The 19,150-nt window shown below is 54.7% G+C and overlaps 8 protein-coding genes across 8 annotated transcripts; 2 read left to right on the top strand and 6 right to left on the bottom strand.

Annotated features, from left to right (window-relative positions):
- Positions 1-192: 192 nt before the first annotated feature.
- Positions 193-1,548, bottom strand: LTHEOB_12185 (uncharacterized protein; the record flags this gene model as incomplete). Its single annotated transcript, XM_035509024.1, has 3 exons — positions 193-485; positions 551-930; positions 1,115-1,548. The coding sequence occupies 3 exons, from the start codon at positions 1,546-1,548 to the stop codon at positions 193-195; spliced, it is 1,107 nt and encodes a 368-aa protein (XP_035365302.1).
- Positions 1,549-1,882: 334 nt separating this feature from the next.
- On the bottom strand, positions 1,883-3,357 carry LTHEOB_12184 (uncharacterized protein; the record flags this gene model as incomplete). Its single annotated transcript, XM_035509023.1, has 5 exons — positions 1,883-2,470; positions 2,525-2,884; positions 2,936-3,085; positions 3,143-3,212; positions 3,266-3,357. The coding sequence occupies 5 exons, from the start codon at positions 3,355-3,357 to the stop codon at positions 1,883-1,885; spliced, it is 1,260 nt and encodes a 419-aa protein (XP_035365301.1).
- Positions 3,358-5,181: 1,824 nt separating this feature from the next.
- Positions 5,182-6,108, bottom strand: LTHEOB_12183 (uncharacterized protein; the record flags this gene model as incomplete). The annotated part of the gene is made up of 3 exons (XM_035509022.1): positions 5,182-5,196; positions 5,294-5,423; positions 5,474-6,108. The coding sequence occupies 3 exons, from the start codon at positions 6,106-6,108 to the stop codon at positions 5,182-5,184; spliced, it is 780 nt and encodes a 259-aa protein (XP_035365300.1).
- A 2,195-nt stretch (positions 6,109-8,303) lies between these two features.
- LTHEOB_12182 (uncharacterized protein) lies at positions 8,304-10,467 on the bottom strand (the record flags this gene model as incomplete). The annotated part of the gene is made up of 6 exons (XM_035509021.1): positions 8,304-8,553; positions 8,603-8,710; positions 8,831-9,009; positions 9,059-9,695; positions 9,761-10,088; positions 10,350-10,467. 6 exons carry the CDS (start codon positions 10,465-10,467, stop codon positions 8,304-8,306), a joined length of 1,620 nt encoding a protein of 539 aa, XP_035365299.1.
- Positions 10,468-11,054: 587 nt separating this feature from the next.
- On the bottom strand, positions 11,055-12,829 carry LTHEOB_12181 (uncharacterized protein; the record flags this gene model as incomplete). The annotated part of the gene is made up of 3 exons (XM_035509020.1): positions 11,055-12,538; positions 12,598-12,634; positions 12,782-12,829. The coding sequence occupies 3 exons, from the start codon at positions 12,827-12,829 to the stop codon at positions 11,055-11,057; spliced, it is 1,569 nt and encodes a 522-aa protein (XP_035365298.1).
- A 658-nt stretch (positions 12,830-13,487) lies between these two features.
- LTHEOB_12180 (5-azacytidine resistance protein azr1) lies at positions 13,488-14,559 on the top strand (the record flags this gene model as incomplete). The annotated part of the gene is made up of 2 exons (XM_035509019.1): positions 13,488-13,927; positions 13,977-14,559. The coding sequence occupies 2 exons, from the start codon at positions 13,488-13,490 to the stop codon at positions 14,557-14,559; spliced, it is 1,023 nt and encodes a 340-aa protein (XP_035365297.1).
- A 584-nt stretch (positions 14,560-15,143) lies between these two features.
- LTHEOB_12179 (Checkpoint protein kinase) lies at positions 15,144-17,110 on the top strand (the record flags this gene model as incomplete). The annotated part of the gene is made up of 2 exons (XM_035509017.1): positions 15,144-16,250; positions 16,301-17,110. 2 exons carry the CDS (start codon positions 15,144-15,146, stop codon positions 17,108-17,110), a joined length of 1,917 nt encoding a protein of 638 aa, XP_035365296.1.
- A 953-nt stretch (positions 17,111-18,063) lies between these two features.
- LTHEOB_12178 (Translation initiation factor) lies at positions 18,064-18,920 on the bottom strand (the record flags this gene model as incomplete). The annotated part of the gene is made up of 4 exons (XM_035509016.1): positions 18,064-18,473; positions 18,597-18,609; positions 18,766-18,785; positions 18,863-18,920. 4 exons carry the CDS (start codon positions 18,918-18,920, stop codon positions 18,064-18,066), a joined length of 501 nt encoding a protein of 166 aa, XP_035365295.1.
- Positions 18,921-19,150: the final 230 nt, after the last annotated feature.

Raw genomic sequence — 19,150 nt, 5'->3', positions numbered from 1 at the left:
CAGGCGATAGCGCTATTTGGAAGTCCAGACGGGCGATAGCGGGCGAGACCCTTGGCGTCGATAAGGAGCGCTGTGACTCGCAAGAAGGCCTCCAAGTCCATGAGGCCATGTTTTGGGCTTTGCTAATACACAATCGTGCCTTTAACCCAAAATCTTTCGGAATTTTTCTCCATAAACACCCCATGATTCGGTTCACAGTTCGTCGAATACGTGCAATATCTCATCATCCGACGCAGCGTTTGACGTCAGGGGCGACGGCGTGGTAGCGCTCGAGGGAGAGCTGTGAACACTGTCAAGGATATCCCGGACGGGCGGCGGCACGACCACGTTCTCCAAGTCGACGGAAAAGTTGCGCTTAGCGGTAGCGTTGGTTGTGTTCGACACGGCTTCACCAGCGCCTTGGGTGCGGATACCGTATACGATGTAGCCAACAAGGAACAGCGCAACCATAGCGGCCAAAACACTCCAAAAGATTCGCAGACGGCCTGTTCACACCGATTAGCACCCTCCCCTCACAAATGCAACACCCAAAAAACCGCGAATGACTTACGGTTCACGCTGGTCCTCCACTCCTCCTCCATGCGCTCGCGCTCGTCGACGCGCTTGCGGGCAGCGTCGAGACGCTCATTCAGGCGGGCAGCGCGTTCCTTGCCTGCGGCGATGCGGGCCTCAAACTCCTCGAGCAGGCGGGCCTGGGCGGCGAAGTCGCCAATGCCGTCGAGCGAGCCATCGACCTCGTCGACCAGCTCGGCCGCGTCGGCCGCGAAGCCCGCGCGCAGCCGCTTCGTCAGCGTCGACAGCTCCTGCAGCCCGCCGATGGTACCGTGCAAGCTCGCCACCTTCTCCAGGATCGAGTAGTACGTATCGTCGAGCCGCCGCGTCGTCGCCATGGATTGCTCGTCGAGGACGCGTAGCGCGGTGCGGAGTTGTCTGTGAGGTGCCAAGCGGTTAGCGATGTTGTCCAACACGGGCTTGTGCTGGGGAAGAAGAGATAAAGGAGGAAAAAAGGTTGAGACAATGTCTGAGTGAAGGCGGCAAGGACGGATGTGTGGGTGACCAAAGACGTGCATAGGCGTGAGACATGAGGATCAATAAGAAAGCAGTAGAAACTTACTCGTCGCGCTGTCTCTGGCGGGCACGCTCACGAGATACATCTTCAGGCTTGATGACGCGCGAGGCCACGCGCCGCACGCCCTGATCGTATTCGGCAACGACGGAAGGGCTGACGAGGTCGTTGGCGCTGCCGCTGCCTCCACTGGTGCTGCTGTTCGCAGGCTTTACGACGTTCATCTCCGGGAACTGGGGGCGCACGGTGGGCAGGACGGCCGACTTGATTTCCTTCTCGTCGCCGCCATATTTGGAAGAGCGGCTGGCGTGGCGATGGTGGTGGTGGTGATGATGGCTGTGGTGCTTGTGGCCATGCAGCGACAGGTGCGAGCGCTTGACGGACGGGTCGCGTTCTTGCTTGGTGCCGAAGGGGGCGGCGAGGGTGGAGCTGCGGCCAGTCTGGGCTAGCTTCGCTATGGCGATGCTATCGGAGCGGTGCATGGTTGCTGGGCGGAGGGCGACAGGCGGCGGTTCCGGGCCATGGTTGTTTGGGGTCGGGCAGAGCGCGTCCCCTGGCGGGGAGTTCGACGCCATGTGAGCGAAGGACGTCATCGGCTCCGGGCTCCCACCCCGCCAAGAGAATGCTCCTTGTACTTTCCCCATATTAATGAACTCTATATAAATATCCCGCGCCGCGCGGTCCAGACTCTACCAGTTCTCCAGAATCGCCAGGCGCCAGATCATCCTACACGAATCCCCCTTTTGCGCCTCCATGATCATCTCTAAGGGCCAAACGTAGAAAAAAAAATCTAGACATAGGTATCTCATCATAGAATCATCTCTCAAATCGCTCCGGTCCGCTTATGCTGGTCTCGGTCATGGGCGCAGTCGATGTGGCATGCGTCCACGTCAATGCGTCGCCCTGGCTCATTCCCGCCGGCCGACTGCCATCATTCTCCTCCGGCCTTTCACGCGCCACTTCAATTGTGACTTCGGCGCGGATATCTCCCGGGTTCAACGCCCGCTCCGAGCTCGCCGGACTGCCACTGCGCACCGTCGCGATACTTTTGATCCCTAGTTCTATGTCGCCTTTTACGAACGAACCCCCTGAATTCGATTTCGTGAATGTTTTCGAGTGGTGCGAGATCCTGAGATCGCGGATCGTTCTGTGTTGTTTCGCGCCCGGCGTGCTGCGTAGCCGTGTTCCATCTCCGTAGTATCCGGATGGTCGTCGTTCTGCAGGGTAGCTCTTGCCCGTCGAAATATTGCGCAAGCACGGGAACCATTCGCGAAGGAGAGGCCATATCATCGGTAAATTGGCGACGTATACTGCGACTGATGCTTCGCGCGTGTACCACAGCATATACGATGTGTCGTAAACATCGGAAAGGTTGTATACCTTGGTGAGAATTGCGGCGATGATCTAGATGTACCTTTGCGTCAGATCACGCGCCGAAAACTGATGTGGTCAACTTACGACAAAGATGCCCAAGCTAAAGACGAGCCCGAGGACCAGCCGTTGTCGAAAAGGCATATTCAACTTAGTGAGCATGGGTACTGGAATCACTAGGATGCCGAGATCGCTAGACAGGTTGAAGCAAACCTGGACGATTGCGTAGCGTTCCAGAGTGGCGCATTGAGGATCCGGAGGTGGTACTGCCCAATAGCCGTTGAAGGGTCTGCAAGACGCAAAGAAGGTAATCTCTGTAGCCAGCCATCCCACGGCCACATAGGCGAAGAGAAATTGGACAAGACGATGTTGGGCTACGCCTGTTGTCAGGCGGCTGTACATGATCAAGAGACATATCTTGAGTGTGTAGATGACATTCAGCATGCCCTAAGTTGGTCAGTTACTACGTTTTGCATACAGATCCAAAGTGAAACCGACCTGCTCGGAAACGATGACGATTTTCGATCCCATGATTCGATCTTCAATGTCGGCTTTGGTGAATTCGGCGTATTCCTCAGGAAGGAACAGGTTGCTCCCGCCGCCTCCAGCAATGACGTTCAAACAGACGATCAAGATAGTGTACCACGACTGCGACCGAGTAAGCAAAAACCGTTCCGGGCACATGGTGGAAATCTTTGCACAAACCGCTGCCACGAGCATCAGATAATCATCTGTTGCCAGCCCTGAGAGTCCCACTCTGTGCGCGCGTGCATACCTGTCGGAAATACTAAGCCAACTTCTCCTGGTGAATTGTTGGGTGGCGCTTACATTCTGAAAATTATCAGGAGTATACCCACGGCATAGAGGGCCCATGATTGACTGGTGAGCTCATGCTGGAACTCCTCGTCGAATACAGACATGACGGAAAAGGAAAGGAGCGTGTGAGTGAGCCGTCAATGGCGATCAGCCTTCAGCGGGCACATTCCCGGGGCTCGATTTTGTGACGGGTCAAGCGGTGGTTGGTTTCCAGAATGGAGTGTATGGAGAGAAGGAAAACAAGTCCAGAGATTCGAAGAGATCAATAGTCAGGTGAAGGCAAAATCGAAAGTAGTTTCGGGGAGAAGTGCGCCCGATATACTTTGCAAAGTTTCTCGGTGTTTGCTCATGCAGTCGCGAGACTGCGGAATGTGGGAGCAGGGAGAGGCATGCTTAGGTCTTACCAAGGAGCTGAGGGAAAAGGGCCGAGCGTGGCATAAGATAGCTAGCGGGAGGTATATCCGGACCGGGACACACAATGTCTAGGCAACGAGCACATGGTCCTTGCTACCACGTTTTGGGCCCCGGCCCCTGGCCCCTGCAGGTCAACCTGGCTAGCTCAAAGGCAGGGAAGATCAGGCCATTCAGGCACATGACGCTTAACGTGAGGAAAAGCGACAGCGGCTAGTCCGGGGAAGATGTTCTTAGAAGTAAAGCATGTGCAGCGCCGTACCCGCGATTCACCGCAGATTGTCAGTTACAGTTGCAGATATGCACAGGGCTCCGAAGTAGAAAAGCGTGGCAATACCGACGGAAAGCTAGGCTCGACAAGGGTGTCGGCTCCATCCGGGGCATGGGTGAGGCTGGTGTTGGTGGCCGCTGGTGGGCGTTTGCTCTGCCGGAGCTAGCTACGATGGCTGACACTGCTTGAACTCAGGTTGGCGGCTCAGCCGGAACACTTGAATGAAGGTCGACATGATTCTTTCCTGATCCTCGCCTTTGGGCGGCAAGGGTAGGGAAGATCTTTGGGGCCAGAGTCATGGTGCCGACACGGCTGCAAGGTTTCGTCAAGCCTCGGGATTTCTAAGGAACGAACCGGACGGCTGGGTCCTATCCAGAGCTAGATGGCCACAGGCTGGAATATTCTGACGTGGAACGGCCTGAGCGATTTTGTCATGGCGATGGTTCCTGGGCGAATCGACGCATCGGAGGGATCAGTCAGCGGGAGATGCAATTAGCCTCTGGAAATAATGGTGCATCGGCACACGCGGCAAAACGTGGCGGAGGCTTGCCAATGCCGCGAGGGAGGAGGGTCGATGCGTGAAGGATGGGGAGTACCAGAGATAAGAGACGATGGCACGGTCCCGAGTGAGAGCATTGGTCGTTGAGATAAGACTAAGCCCTCTTAGTGGAACGACACTGGCTGGCTGAACCCCGGCGGCAGGCATGCGAACGGCGATCGGTAGAAGGCGTTGCGCGGCATCTTCAGCCACGTTCCCGTGGAATGGAGTTGGAAGAGCTCCGAGCAGGCGCCGTTGGCGTCGCGACTTGGCTAGCCGAAAGGGGAGTCGAAGGCCTGGCGTTGAACCGCTCGCATGCGTCCCGAACCGCCATTTAGGCCGGCGCGCTAAAGGAGTCCCAGCTCATCATGGAAGCGTTCCGCTTGGTGCTTGTACCTGCCTGCCTGCCGTCATCGACCGCGCTAGGCCGCAGATAAAGTCATACAACACCTCGGCCTGCCCGCGTCTTTAATCTTAGATCTGCTTCGGGTTGATCATTCCACCCGTCCGCAACAAACGCCTACAAATCAAATAACGGGATAACAATGCAAAAGCTGGATTTAAGAAGACTTGTTTTCGAAGTGCATACTTCCTCTGCAACGCACTGCGAACCAGCTAATGCTCAAGCCAAAGTATCCATCCAATCCCGTCGCCCCTGGATACCTCTCCGCTCTCTATTCGCACCGCAGAGTAGGTTGTCGGAAGTGATCAGAGCCGGGATGTCTGCAACACAGGTCAGACAGGGGCTATTCAGAAGAGCCCAACCAGCTGGGTCTGGCGATCCCCCGGTCGACGGACGTTATCTCTCGCGCCGACTCACCTGCTCTCTCGCTTCCTCTCCTCGCTTCTTTGCTAGCCAAGCAATGTAGTTGCGCTTCCAGTTGACGTAGTTGGCACGGTCCTGGTCTGTCGGAGCCCTCACCTCGCCTCTATCCACCCGCCTCTGGTACCTGCCATGTAGGGTCAGCACATGTGTCATGCTGGGTCGCCTTGTACTCACTCGCGCGCCACCTCATAGGCGGCCATGGCAGACGACAGCTGCACGGTGGCGCTAGGGGCTTTGCTCGACGTCTCAGAATCCTCGTCGACGCCGTCGATCTGCTCAGCGACGCTGCTGGGCGGGGTCAAAGTGCCGGCGCCGCTACTACTTCCGGTGCCCTTGCTAGCTTCCTCTTCTCCGCGTATGGCCGTCGTAGAGGCACCGTCGTCGGCTGCGCTAGGCACCTCACTTTCGTCTCCCTTCATGCGCGTACTTTTGTCTGATTCCGAACTTGGCCGGGTGGCTGAAGTGAAGTAGTCGCTTTCCGTCTCTGCCTTTTTCGCTTCACCTGAGCCCATGGTGTCGGCGGGCGAGTCGCAGTGGCGTGTGCGTGTCAAGGGCGTGGTGGCGATTTCGTTGAGAAAGCTTCGTGGCCTCCAGGCGAAGTGTCTCTGGGGTTTATGCGAGTGTGGTTGCAAATCTGGTGTTGCTGGTTCGCTACCGGGGTTGCTGCTGCGATCAGGGACCTGTACCGGCGCGCCTTGCTCTGATGGCTCCGCGCAGACATCTGCCGTGAGCTTGATGCCGGAGCGCCTCAGAAATGACGGTATAAATACACGCCTCTTGCCGTTATCGGACTTGTTCTTTGCATCCATGTTGATTGCCAGGTGGTGGCGCAAAACTGAGGCACAGGCAACGAGGGAAAGATAGAGTGACCGAATGGCGTCGACACAGATCTTCTGTAACGACATCTTAAAGCGATACTGGGTTTGCTGGCATGGGTGTGTCGAATCTGCACGCTCAAATCGGTCGTGTCACTCGCCATTTCCATTCATGGCCACGAAACTTGAAGCAGAAGGTGCAATCGCAAGAGCAACTTCGGGCACGTGCAAAATCATGTCCACTTTTCACCCGTTGCTATAATCACCAAGAGGTTCCCCGTCTATGTTGCAAGAAAAACTCATTGCCCATTTGAAATTTTTTTGCAATGATCCGCCTATCACGTTTGAATCTAATAAACCCCACCATGAAAGCCCCGGAAAGTATGGGGGAAAAGCCCGAGAGTCGTTGGAATTTGTGTATGCCCACGTTTCTCCCACCCGGCCGTAAAATAGTGTTAGGCTGCAATCTAGTTGGGGCTAGAAATAGTAGTTGTAGTCGTTTTAGCTGGAGTCGGAGTGGGAGGAAGCGATGTAGTTAAAATAGTCGTGCTCGTAACCAACGTTGTGATAGAAGTTGCGGCCTAGAGCAAGATTAACACGCGGAGGATAATCATCATCGCAAGTGGTGTATTCAACTGTGATATTTAGTCCGGGAAGTGCTGCTGATGGAAGACGGAAAATGTGAATGGTTGAAATTTCGTAATGGTCTGCAATGGTGTAGTATATACCTGTAAGGCTGGTCGAGAGAGATACCCGCTATTCAGGACCATTGATCAGATAGAGCGCACGTGCTTGGTAATTGGAAAGATAAGGCCATCTCGTCCCACCTTAATTCTACATCTGCTCAGCACGCAGGACGAATCCAACGTGACTATTCTCTTCAAACATACAAAACACTTACCCACAATATATCTCAACACGCGAACTTCCGCATAACACCACCCTCATGTTTTGCGCCGTTTTGCCGAGCCTCTAGCCCGCGAAGTAGCACGCTTGGTCCCACGAGAAACCCCGGCATTGCCCGTGCCTGCTCGCAGCGGCTGCTGACTACTTCCTCCGCCTCGTACCGCTGCAGACTCAACAACTTGCTCTGATCCGGGTGGTGGTGGCTCGTAAGCCACATGCGCCCTTAGTTTCTCGGCAGACTTCTCACTATAGAGAATGCGAGGGATGATATTGGTGTTAGCGTGGCATGGGGCCGCCTTATTGTTCACACCATCTGGAGCTCGCACTTCCTCCATGCTCACCAGCTTGCTGTACTGGTCGCCCAAGACATTCTTCAGGTCCATACTCGAGTCAAGTTGCTTTAATTTCTCCCCAGCTGTCCGGGATCTCTCAGCCCAGGCATCCCATTCTCTGCGCCAAGAATTCTCAGTTTTCCCAATAAGTAAAGTGTAGGGTATGCGGGTTCGAATGGTCTTCGAGGTATAGTCGATGGGTGGCGATTGGTAGCGGATACTCTGCTCGAAATGCTTGCGCTGTTTCTCATTGAAGCTGAAGCTGCCCCACCTCTCGTACGGATCTCTTAGAAAGTGATTGAGGTATAATTTGCAATTTTCGCATTTACACTTCGCGGGATCTCTTTCTCATGTTTGCGGTCGTACTGGCTCGGAGCGGACGTAGCGCTTGAGATATGCGTTGAGGACCGTTTGGTAGAGCGTGCGGTATTTGCCCTCGCGCCCACCCAGGGAGACGCCGTTCTTTTCAGCAACCGGTGGAAGATTTTGAAGGAATGGGAGCAGTGTTGAATGAAACATCTCTGCGTCTGCTTTTTCAGCCTGGGCCCTGATTTTTTCAAGGATCTGGTCCAACCCAGCTTCGGTTTGAAGATGAAAAATTACATGGAAAAGCTCTGCAAGAGTCTGACCACTTAGTCTCTCCGCTATGCCTGCGTGCGGCTTGGTAGGTTCAGGGGAATAGATTGTCCACACGCGTGGGGCTGGTGGCTCCTCGGACGGCTTTGGTTCTAGGTTTAACAACGGTATCATCTTCACCAGAATGTCTTGGAATGCTTTCAAAGCATCCTCTTTGGATACCGGAAGGCCACCAGAGTTAACCTCAGGAAACAGATGGGCTAACAGAGCCATAATTGATGGTGTGTCGGACAGATTGCGCATAGCTGCTGCTATCACTCTTGACGTGTGTTAGCGTTCCGATCGTCGTTTCGCCTCGTCATGGTTTCGCGCGACTCACCTATCGAGTGTTTTCTGAGGCTGGCTTGACGTCTTGACCATTTGAGCGAGGACAGGAGCGTCATCTACGCCCAACTCCTGGCAATTCTCAACCGAGTCGTTCATGAATGTCTCGACCCAGGCATCTAGGTTTAGTTCCTTGACTTCGTCTGCCGCTTCGTTCACATTGCGCACGCGCCGAAGGAAATCCTGGAGGTTACTGTAGCGAGCATGCACCCTCTGTTCCGAAGAAAAACATTGACCAAGCCTACTATGCGTTAGTATCACAGCACAGTATGGAGCATCACCTAGCTTACGCTTTTTCGAGTGGCGTCAGGCCTGATTGTCTTATCCAGGCCACTATATCGTCAATCGCCTCGTCTTCAAGTTTTTGCCGAACTAGCAAGGCAGCGTCCTCAAAGAGCCTAGAATTGCGTAATGTGAAACTGCATCTCACTGCTTGGCTGACGCAATAATCTAAGCTTTTGCGCCCCTGAGCTCGTTCTTTGTCCAGGATGAAGCGAGCAGCCTTTTCGAGATCCAACCTGCAAGCTTCATCTGTGGGATTGGTCTCAACTAGACGGCGAAGATGATTGACCACGTAGCGAACGTCTTGTGGACTGTTGAGGTACTCCTTGGGACTCCATTTCCAATAACGAGACTCATCAAGGTAGCGTCCGAGGAGGAATTTTGCGAGGTGTGGCCGCGGCATGACTACAACAACCTGCAAGCTTATGAGTAATATGACGTGGGAGGTGACCAGGAATGCTTACCGAGTCCCTGTAAGTGTGAGTGGCTTGGGCTCCCTCATTACCGGTATATCCCATGAAATCCTCGTCGTCGGGGTCCCTCCTGAAAGGCTTGAACTGGATGATTTCGGCATCCTCGGAGATTGGTATCTCTTCCCCCACCCATGTACCATCTTGGTCAAGAACATGATTGAGCTTGGTAGTAATTTCTTCATCTTGGTCAATGACATGGAAGTCCCCACGACTTAACGCTCCGGACATGTCTGTGTTGTGGTGAACCCTTCCCGGCCATGGATCTTCTGCCACGCATGCACCCCAGACCTCGCGGTGAAGGTTGGCGAGTAAACAGCAGAAATTACCATCCTGGCAGCTTTCTCTCAGAGCTCGAACCTTGGCCGCATCTTGGCCTTTGAGGGAATCGAAACCAAGATTTGCATCTGTGTACTGGTGCTCCAAGATGTAGCAATACGCGCGCTCTTCGGTAGGGTCGACGAGACATGCATCCCACCACTCGCGTAATGCTGAGCGGAGCAAGTGCCTTTCGATTCCCGGGATCAGATTGGCTTTATCGGGCGACGGAGACTTGTTGACCAAATTGTACGTCAGCACCCAACGGTAGCCGGATTTAATTTTGGCAACTTCATGGGTAACATCGGCAAACCTAAACCAGTAAGTTTTTGTACTACACACACTATTGGGCACTCACCAGCACTCACCAGCACTCACCAGCAGACGTATGATTGCCCCAGCTCCTCCGAGCGAAATGTTTTCTCTTGTCCTGCATGCTTCACCTTGACTGAGCCGCCGGTGTGGGCAGAAGGGAGGCATATGACCAGAGTTCCAAACATGCCAGGAGCCTTCTCGGTATCCTTGTGGGCCTTGAACATCGCTCCTTTTTCGTAGAGCAGCATTTTGTAAAGCTGAGCCTCGACATTCGCACTGTCGACAAGGCCAAGCTCTTTAGAAACCCTCCCAATCAGCCCATCCAAGACACCAGTCCAAGCCGGGTTCTGGATGTGGAATTGGTTGGGATTGAGCTCCCAAGTATTCCTGACTGAAGTGTCAATGATGGTTTCGCTGCCTTTGCCAAAGGGAGCCTGATGGCAGGCTTGAACAAGGCTACGAGCATCCTGCTCACTTAATGGTAGCTTAACACGCCCAACCCCGTCAACGTGGATTTGGGGATCTACCGCGGTATCCAATGATCCCGAAGTAGCGAAGCTACCACTGCTTTGAATCGCATCCAAAGCTTCACAGAGATTTTTCGCATGCCTGGTTCTGAGATCGGTGTCGCTTCCAGATACAAGGGACACACCGTCAGGTTCAATCTCGGAGTCAAACTCGCTCTCTTCAGGGTCAAGCTCGCTCTCTTCAGAGTCAAGTTCGCTCTCTTCAGAGTCACGCTCTCTATCCTCAGAGTCGGTGAATGACATGATCGGTGGTGTGTCGAAGTCAGTGCTATTCGTTGAAACAAAAAGCGGTGCTTGAATTATTTGCGTGCATTATATTCTGACACTGTTTTCGACGCGTAATTATTGGGACCTCGGATGTCGCGTTGCTGTCAACGCCAAGATAGCGCGTCAGTGCGGATCAGCAAGGGATGTCAACAATTACGTCATAATAACGCGAAGATACCAGAAAGTTCTTTGAGATAGGATTCGCGAAAAGTTGCTCCGTCTGGATCTGAACGAACCGTTACGGAGCGCACAGCGTGTAAACCCACGGTGACCACCAACATCGGATGTTCACGCACCGGTTAAAACTTGAAGTTGGACATCTGGATATGAGGGACTGTGGAGTGACCTCTTGTTGTTGACTGCTACTGTGAAGGTTGAGTTCTATAATAAGCGTGGGCCATTCATAGCCAACGTCTGCCCGGTATCAATACCGCCGTGAAGCTGCAACGCTCCATGTTGCCTTTCCACGGCCCGCCTTTGAGGCGGCACAGAGATTTGTACCTTTAGTAGACCTTTTTTTGTGCTGAGCTGAGACCATTTCTCAGATCTATGCCCAAGTGATCTCAGATTCCTTCTCCATCATCCCTAGCCCACAGTTTCACTGTCCTGTCGTGGCCGGAGCTGCAAATCCACCTCGCATCGTGACTGACATCAGCGCTGAGCACATTGCCGGAGTGTCCGCTCAGCGTCTTGCACAACGCCCAGTCGTCTGCGCTGAAGATCCTAACATTCTTGTCAAATCCGCAGGAAACGAAGAAAGTGCCTGCCTTCTTCGGCTGCAGGTTACCACTTTCGTCCTTGATCGGCATGTATCCGTTCGCGGGCCCGTCAATTCCCTTGAACCAACGCAGATCTGTCACTCCTCCTCTGTGAGCACCGATGTTGCCCATCTCACGGACGGCTCGAACATCCCAGCACTTCGCAAATCCATCACCAGATCCGGAAAGCACGCGGTAGCCGTCCGCACTCCAATCCAGGCCGTAGATTGGGCTGATGTGACTGTCCAGAAGCATGACCATGCGACCTGTGCGAAGATCCCAAACTCTGCCAATACTGTCGAGTCCAGCGCTTGCAATCAACGACCCGTCAGCGTTGAAGCTGACAGTGTACACTTCACGTGAATGTCCTTCCTGGAGAAGTAACTCGGTTGTGGTGTTCACATCCCACAGACGCCACGTTGTGTCGAAGGAGGCTGATGCCAGGTACTTGCCCGAGGGGTGGAATTCCACACGGCAGACACGTCCAGTATGACCGGACAGAGAGGAAATCGGCGTGTCTTCTTCGAGCGACCAGAGGTGAATCTGGCCTTCGCCGCCGCCAGAAGCCAGGTTTAGGGTTGAGCGGGAGACATTGCTGTCCGGCAGCGTAGCACCGGGATACCATGCCAGACCACCTATCCTGTCAGTATGCCCTCGAAGCACCCCCTTCTCTTCCAGATTGGGTACGTCGAGTAGCTTTATGCTGCCGCCCCAGTTACCCGCCACAATCATCTCTCCACTGGGGGAGAAACGCGCCATGCTGACAGGCCTGTCTCCAGCAATCTGCGATCCAAACAAGTCGAACCCTTCCAGGCGCTCCTTGATAGCCTTGCGGTGCTTGACGTGGGTCCGTAGGGGTATCGTAGATTCCATCTTCTGGTACGCAATGCGGTTTTGTGCCCTTGGCAGGGAATACCTTGCAATGTCCTTCCGTGCCTGTAGAAGCTCCTCTAGACCTTCGGTATAGAATTCTTCGTTTCCCTCATCCTCAGCCTCGGCCTCGGCTGACTGGTCTCTCATTTGCAAATCGCCTTCCGCATCGTGCTGGCCTGATTCTAACTGCTGGGTGAGCAGCTCTCGCAGACGATCTCTCCTGTCTCCAGGGCCCTCTCCGAAAAGCGTAATAGGTTCGCCGAGCTCTCGTAACCGGAGGCGAACCTTGTTATCGTCGGTGGGAACGGCAATGGTTGCAGCAAGACGCTTGCGCTCGAATTGAGCAAGGATGGCCGATGCCTTCTCAGAGGGAATTCCGGCCGCACCGGAAGGAAGGGAATAGTCGCGATCGATAGCTGTAGAAATACGTGAGCATGCATCAACTTGAAGGGAGAAGAAGCGTGGGGAGACCTACGGACATTGGCAAGGTCGATGCCGCCCATATTAACGTCCTGTCCAGAGGCATGAAAATCAGCGCCTTGCTCATGACTTTCGCCGCGAGGGTACGATCGCGACGCTGCACTCGAATCGCGCCCTCTATTTTGCATATTCGTAAACACCGATGGATCGCAAGAAGAGGTAAATCGGAGCTCTCTTACCTCTTGCGGCTCCTCCTCCACGTATGCTTGCCTCGACGGGTGCATCATCTTTGCTACTGGTCGCTGAGGTTCAGCCTCAGACAGGTTGGTCTGGAAGCGCGCTCAAAGAGAGTGGGTGCGGCGTTGTGGCGGCGAGGATTGGGCGGGCAGAAGCGTAGTTGTGAGGCGGCCGGCTGGTAGCAAAAGTCCATGCCGCGCGCGATGCAGGCAACGTCAATTGCGTGACTGGTCCATCGCGCTCTCCCTAGCGCGCACGGTCCCGCTTCCGCCGCCCGCTCCGCCGCCGCCAAGACGCCGGCGGGGTGCATTGACGAAATCAATGCTTACGGGTCGCTGTGAAACCTTTACTCCCGATTCCACACTGCACACACAATTCTATACCCACTTCAACTCTCCTAACTTCGCTTCCGCTCTTTGCTCTGTGATGCTCACAGCTTAAGCCTGTCCAAAGCCGCCCATGCGTGCGGCCATTCGCTTTCTTATCTCCTTTCTTGTCCTCTTAATCGCGATTGCGATGAGCTTCGCCGGTCCTCGCCTTGTCTTGCAAACCAAGCTCTCTCAAGCTGCTGAAGCCGGCTTTACAGCCTGTACGCAATTGCCCTTATGCGACGCTAGTCTTGCCAGGGCTCCCCGCCTCTCCTCCTGGCTTGCTTCGACTGCCCTCGCATCCCGGTCCTACAGTACAACTGCCCGCAGCGGCTCCCAGATGCCCAGATTCACCTACCGGATATCCGCCTCGTACTCTGCAAAGGGCCATCAGTTCAATCCCGAGTACAACCTCTTCAACCACAATCCTTTCGTCAGGTTGACGAAGAAGGGCGGACACAAGCGACCGGCAAGCGGACAAGACTCGTTCTTTGTGAACCAGATCGGAGATACTGGTGCGGTCGCTTTCGGAGTCGCGGATGGCGTCGGCGGTTGGGTCGAGTCTGGCGTAGATCCCGCGGACTTTGCTCATGGCCTTTGCGACTACATGGCAGTAGCTGCCAACGGCTACCCAGAGGGTTTTGTAAAGGGTCCCCTGCATCCCAAGGATCTTCTACAAATCGGCTATGATAATGTGACCAATGATGAGGCGATTTTCGGTGGAGGAAGTACCGCGTGCGTTGCAGCAGCAGAGCCCGATGGTTCTGTTGAGGTTGCCAAGTGAGTATTCCCAGAACCACGCATGGAGGATAAGCTAATTCTTTGACAGCTTGGGCGACTCGGGCTTCATCCATCTTGGCCTCAATGCTGTCCGCTATTTCTCCCCGCCGCAGACGCATGCCTTCAACACCCCGTACCAAATGTCCAAAATTCCCCCCCTGATACTCGCCCAAATGAGGCTCTTCGGAGGTTCTCTTAAGCACTCCGAGACACCCAAGGACTCGGCGGTCACGAACCACAAAGTGAAACACGGAGACGTTCTTGTGTTCGCCACGGATGGCGTCTGGGACAATCTGAGCCCGCAAGATGTGCTCACCATTGTGGGGAAGAACATGACTGCTCTTGGCGGATGGATCGATGCCAGAGAGGAATTCGTTGTGAGCCCTCATCTGCGCAACCTCACCGAAAGAGGCGGTCTGAGCAAATCCGAGAACAACACGCTGCAAGCACTCATTGCGCTTGCAGTGACGGGAGAAGCGAAAGCGGCAAGTCTCAACACCAGGAGGGATGGTCCTTTCGCAAAAGAGGTGCAGAAGTACTACCCAGGCGAGAATTGGCATGGGGGAAAGCCAGACGACATCTGTGTTGTTGTTGCCATTGTAGTCGAAGATGGTAGAGAAAGCAAGCTCTAGGGATGCTGCTCCCTCGGGTAGGGAAAGCATGGTAAGGCGCTGGCGGGATAGTAGATTTGGCTGTCTTGAATCTAGGGGCGTTAAGGCAGCATGACTTAGGATCTTACTACTGTAAAACTGTAGCAACAATGCATACACATGTACCATCACTAGCGGCTACCAGTAGGGCTGCAGGCGGTCGGGTGCCTAAGGCGCTTGGGGTGATCATAGCGGCGCAGGCCAGGGACGGAGAATTGAAATTACGCGCATCGGGCGCGACGGTGAAACACCATCGACAAACGGCCAGAATCATCAAGCCTACGCCCGTCTCGTCCGATATCGTGTCGCACGCGTCATTGCGCAGTGGTAGGCGGGTCAAAATTTCACGTGCACAGGCACAGGTGGTTGCCGTGGCAGCGGCGACGCAAACAGTCCACTCGCACCCGCGGCCTCGACGCCCGCAACTCCATCAACCTCCCGACGCAACTATCTCGCCAACCTCGTCAGCATTCCCTATGGAACGGTAGCACATCCTCGGCATTCGCTACATCGAACAATTGCCCCGGGATCTTCTCAGCATCGCATTCCCTCTGCCGTCGGACGCCATGGCCGCAGCTTCGCCTACTCCTCTATCGTCCTACAGCAACGGCGGCCGCATGTCCCGCCAGCCCTCGATGCACAGCTCCCTGCAACACAGGCGCGAGTCGCCCATCTCTATCCTAGGCCACTCTCACGGATTTAGCGCCAACGCTCCCATGATGCAGCGTATCGACATTGGCGACAGCTCCGAAGATGAGATCGAGCAGCCCATGAAGCTGAACCCCTACACGCGTGCGCTCCTCGGCCAGGACGCACCCAGCTCTCCAATCAGGCAACAAGGCGCTCCTAAGCTACGCATCGCGAGGAATTCTCTCGGCCACACCGAGGATACTCCAATGCAAGACACCATCACCCCTGCGCCGTCGCTGCGCATCAAGAGGGTGCCTCTAAGGGGCGCGCCCATGCGCAGGCTTAGGCGTACGCCTCAGAGCGAGGATGAGCAGCAACAGCCGCAGTCCTCCCTGGATGCATCTCATGTGCCCAGTCCTCAGGCGAGCGGAAGCCCGCAGGCACCCAGTTCTGGCAGCCCAAGAGTTGTCCGCATAACCAGCCCGTCCAACGACCAAGAGAATCTCGCTGCTTCTTCCATGAAAGCCGAGTCGGCTATGAGGGTTAACAGCAGCAGTGCAAAGGTTGACTCGGTAATGAAAGACTCTTTCATGAGGGACTCGGTGATGAAGGCGGAGCCGGCCGTCAGACCATCCTCAAAAGGCGAACACAAGCCCGTTCCATTGGCTTCAGTGAGCGTAAATACTCCACTTCGTCCTGCTCCACCACCTCCTCCAAGGATGTCGGTGTTGGAAACCGCCACATCTGCAGCCGGCGCATCCACTGTGAAGCAGAAGAAGCGGAGGAGGGCGTTCATGGTCAACGGCAAGCCTTACCAAGAGATAGGCAGAATTGGAAAGGGCGGTAGCTCTGATGTCTATCGAGTGATGGCCGAAAATGGCAAGCTCTTTGCCTTGAAAAGGGTGAAGCTCGAGGATGCGGACGAGAACGCAGTGCGGGGATACAAGGGTGAAATTGAGCTCTTGCGAAAACTCGAAGGTGTGGAGAGGGTTGTTCGGTTATTTGACTGGGAGGTGGACGAGGAAAGACAGATTCTCAGTGTGGTGAGTAGTCTCTTGAAATCCCGGATTGCACCGACTGACTTGTGTCTCAGCTCATGGACATTGGCGAATCTGACCTTGCTCGCATTTTGCGCATGAAAATCGATCCTGAAGACGCTAGCCTGGATCTTTCTTTCACGCGTTACTATTGGAAGGAGATGCTTGAGTGTGTTGCATCCGTCCACGAGTACGACATCGTCCATTCGGATTTGAAGCCCGCAAATTTCCTTTTGATCCAAGGACGTCTCAAGCTCATCGATTTTGGCATTGCCAACGCCATCGATATTGACAACACCGTAAACGTTCACCGAGATTCCCACGTTGGCACACCGAACTACATGTCTCCCGAGTCCCTGCAAGACGCAAACGCGTCGGCCCGCCATGGACCCAACGGCGACTCGTCGCTCGGTCGTTGTATGAAGCTGGGTAAGCCCAGCGATGTTTGGAGTTTGGGGTGCATTTTGTACCAGATGGTGTACGGCAGGCCACCGTTTGCGCACATCTCCAACCAAATTCACCGTGTCATGGCCATCGTCAACCCCAATGTCACCATCGAGTTTCCCTCTCATGGTCTTGGCAATGTACGCATTCCCACCGGCCTCAAGAAGACGCTGAAGCGCTGCCTCCAGCGCGATCCAGCACGGCGACCCTCCATTCCTGAGATGCTTAGCGAGAGGGACGAGTTCCTGTGTCCTGACGCTGGCGAAGACCTCAGAATCCCCGAGGCACTCCTGGGCCAGATCATTCAGAGGGTTGCCGACCGCTTCAGGGATCAGAGCAAGCCGATGCCGACGGAAGAGGAGATAAGACAATATCCCGGAAGTTTCTACGCGAAGATTCGGGATCTGCTTGAGGAAGTGTAACCTTTACATTCCTCTGACACCCCTAAAGAATGTGACGAGTAACGACGAAGTAATAAGCTCCTCCCTGCGCGGAAGGTCATGGCTATTCTCTTTTCCCTGTCCTTCATCCTCCGTTGTTATATATCGCGGTATTTCCTTTCCATACGCATTTTGCGCGGATGTCTTTTGGTTGGATAGCAGGGCGCCCGGTGCTGTCATTTCTCTGCTTTCCTGGATACCTTGCTCACCCCTAGTCAGACCAACCTTTTCCCTTTGTTCTTGCATGTATTAGGGTCAAGAGAGGAGATGAGGGGGATGGTGGATGTCTGCAGACTAAAAGCTGCAAAAGCATGATTACTTTCTTTCTTGATGCCGTTACGGCGCTCTGTACATATATATACCCACCATTGCGCCGGCAACTTGGCATGCTATTCTCGTAACCGGAAGCATCTTCTTAGCGCCTAGTTCTCGCTAACCTCCTTTTCTTCGCCAATGCTCAAGACGATATACTTCTAATTGCGTTCAAACCAACCCGATCGATGTGCAAACAACAAAGCAAGCATATAATGCTACAGAAGAGGTTAGTAGAATAGAAATGGATGTTCGCAGAAGCAGTTGGACCACTGAAACATCGCGTTGTTATCTATATGCCTGCAGAGCCAAGTTTCCGCCTTTGGGATGTGTCCGCGCCTCACCAATAGCAATACTCAACTCTATGGGAATGCTCAATGTTTTCGTTCATTCATAGGGTTGGACACCTCATCAGCAGGTTGCCCATCTCCAGATAATTTTTTTCCCAGGTAATCTCTGACTCCAACAGTCCGCTTGCGCCATCAAACGTGATACACAACGGCATGCATCTGCATCCTTATCGCAGCAGACCTCAACAATCCTGGCCACCCGCACCAGCATGCATTCAACGCCACATCGCCAACTCCTCGTGACTGCAACATACGTCAATTCGTTCAAATCGCTCAGCTGTCCGACTTCTTCTTCTTGTCCTCAACGCACTCGACATTGTCCTCGGGCACCTCATCGTACTTCTCGATGAGGAAGTCGAAGACATCGTCGCTCAGGTCGCCCTGCAGGGTGATCTCCTCGCCGCCGGCGGGCAGCTTGGTGACGGAGGCGCCGGTGGCGAACTTCTTGCCGAGGTCCTTGGCGACCTTCTTGAGGTCGAGACCGAAGGCCTCGAGGCCGATGATGGCCGTGACGTACTTGCGCTTGTTGCGCTCGATGCGCTTGATCGTGACCTTGGAGTGCGCCTTCATCTCCGCCTCCTTGGCCGCCGCCGACTCGGCCTTGGCGGCCTTCTTCTTCGCGTCCTTCTCGGCGCGTTGCTGGGCTTCGATCGAGAGCGAGGAGAGGTTGGCTTCTATCGCGTCTGTTGGGGGTTACGAGTCGTTGAGTCAGCATCCTGCATGCGTGGGCGGGGCGCCCGGCCTCCGGAACGTGTCCGCAAGCATTGGGGAAGATCCTGAGGAAGTGTGTGCGGTGAGAGAAGTACCTGCGGAGTAGATCTGCCCGTGCATGTCAGGGTGGTGTGCCTTGAGCCATTCTTCGCATTTCTTGGTGGTGCCGCCGAATTCACAGTACTACGCGCCGTCGCAGGTATCATGTTAGTCGACCGATGTTCGCTGCGGTACAGGATCGTCCCCTTTGTGCCTCCTACCTACTTCCGGGGGGAGGGTGCAGACTGCGCATGCGTTGTTGTCAGCCTTTCTCTGCTTTTGGGCCGTGAGGTGGAGATCGCGTGAATCGGGGGAGACGAACCGCCGCAGTAGACGACCTGCTTGGCCTCTTGAGGCGGTGCTGCTTCGGTGTCGGCCATGTGTGTATCCTGCCTGAAATAGTGCGCGGCAGAAAGCGAGAGGAGAATTGGCGTTTGTGAGGTTGGGCGGTATGTGTATTTGCAGAGTGCACAAGACGGGTGGCGGGGTATGCGTAGCGGGGCAGAATCCGGCGTCACCAGCAACGAGGGGCAACCTATGACAAAACAGCCGGACATCGGAGCGGAGCGGGACAGAATCACGTGCAAATCCAACACATGCGACACCGAGA

The sequence above is a fragment of the Lasiodiplodia theobromae genome (assembly GCF_012971845.1).
Source record: "Lasiodiplodia theobromae strain AM2As chromosome Unknown scaffold_58, whole genome shotgun sequence".
Taxonomy (NCBI): domain Eukaryota; kingdom Fungi; phylum Ascomycota; class Dothideomycetes; order Botryosphaeriales; family Botryosphaeriaceae; genus Lasiodiplodia; species Lasiodiplodia theobromae.
The sequence above is the reverse complement of the archived record's forward strand: the minus strand, read 5'-3'. Positions and strand labels throughout refer to the sequence as shown.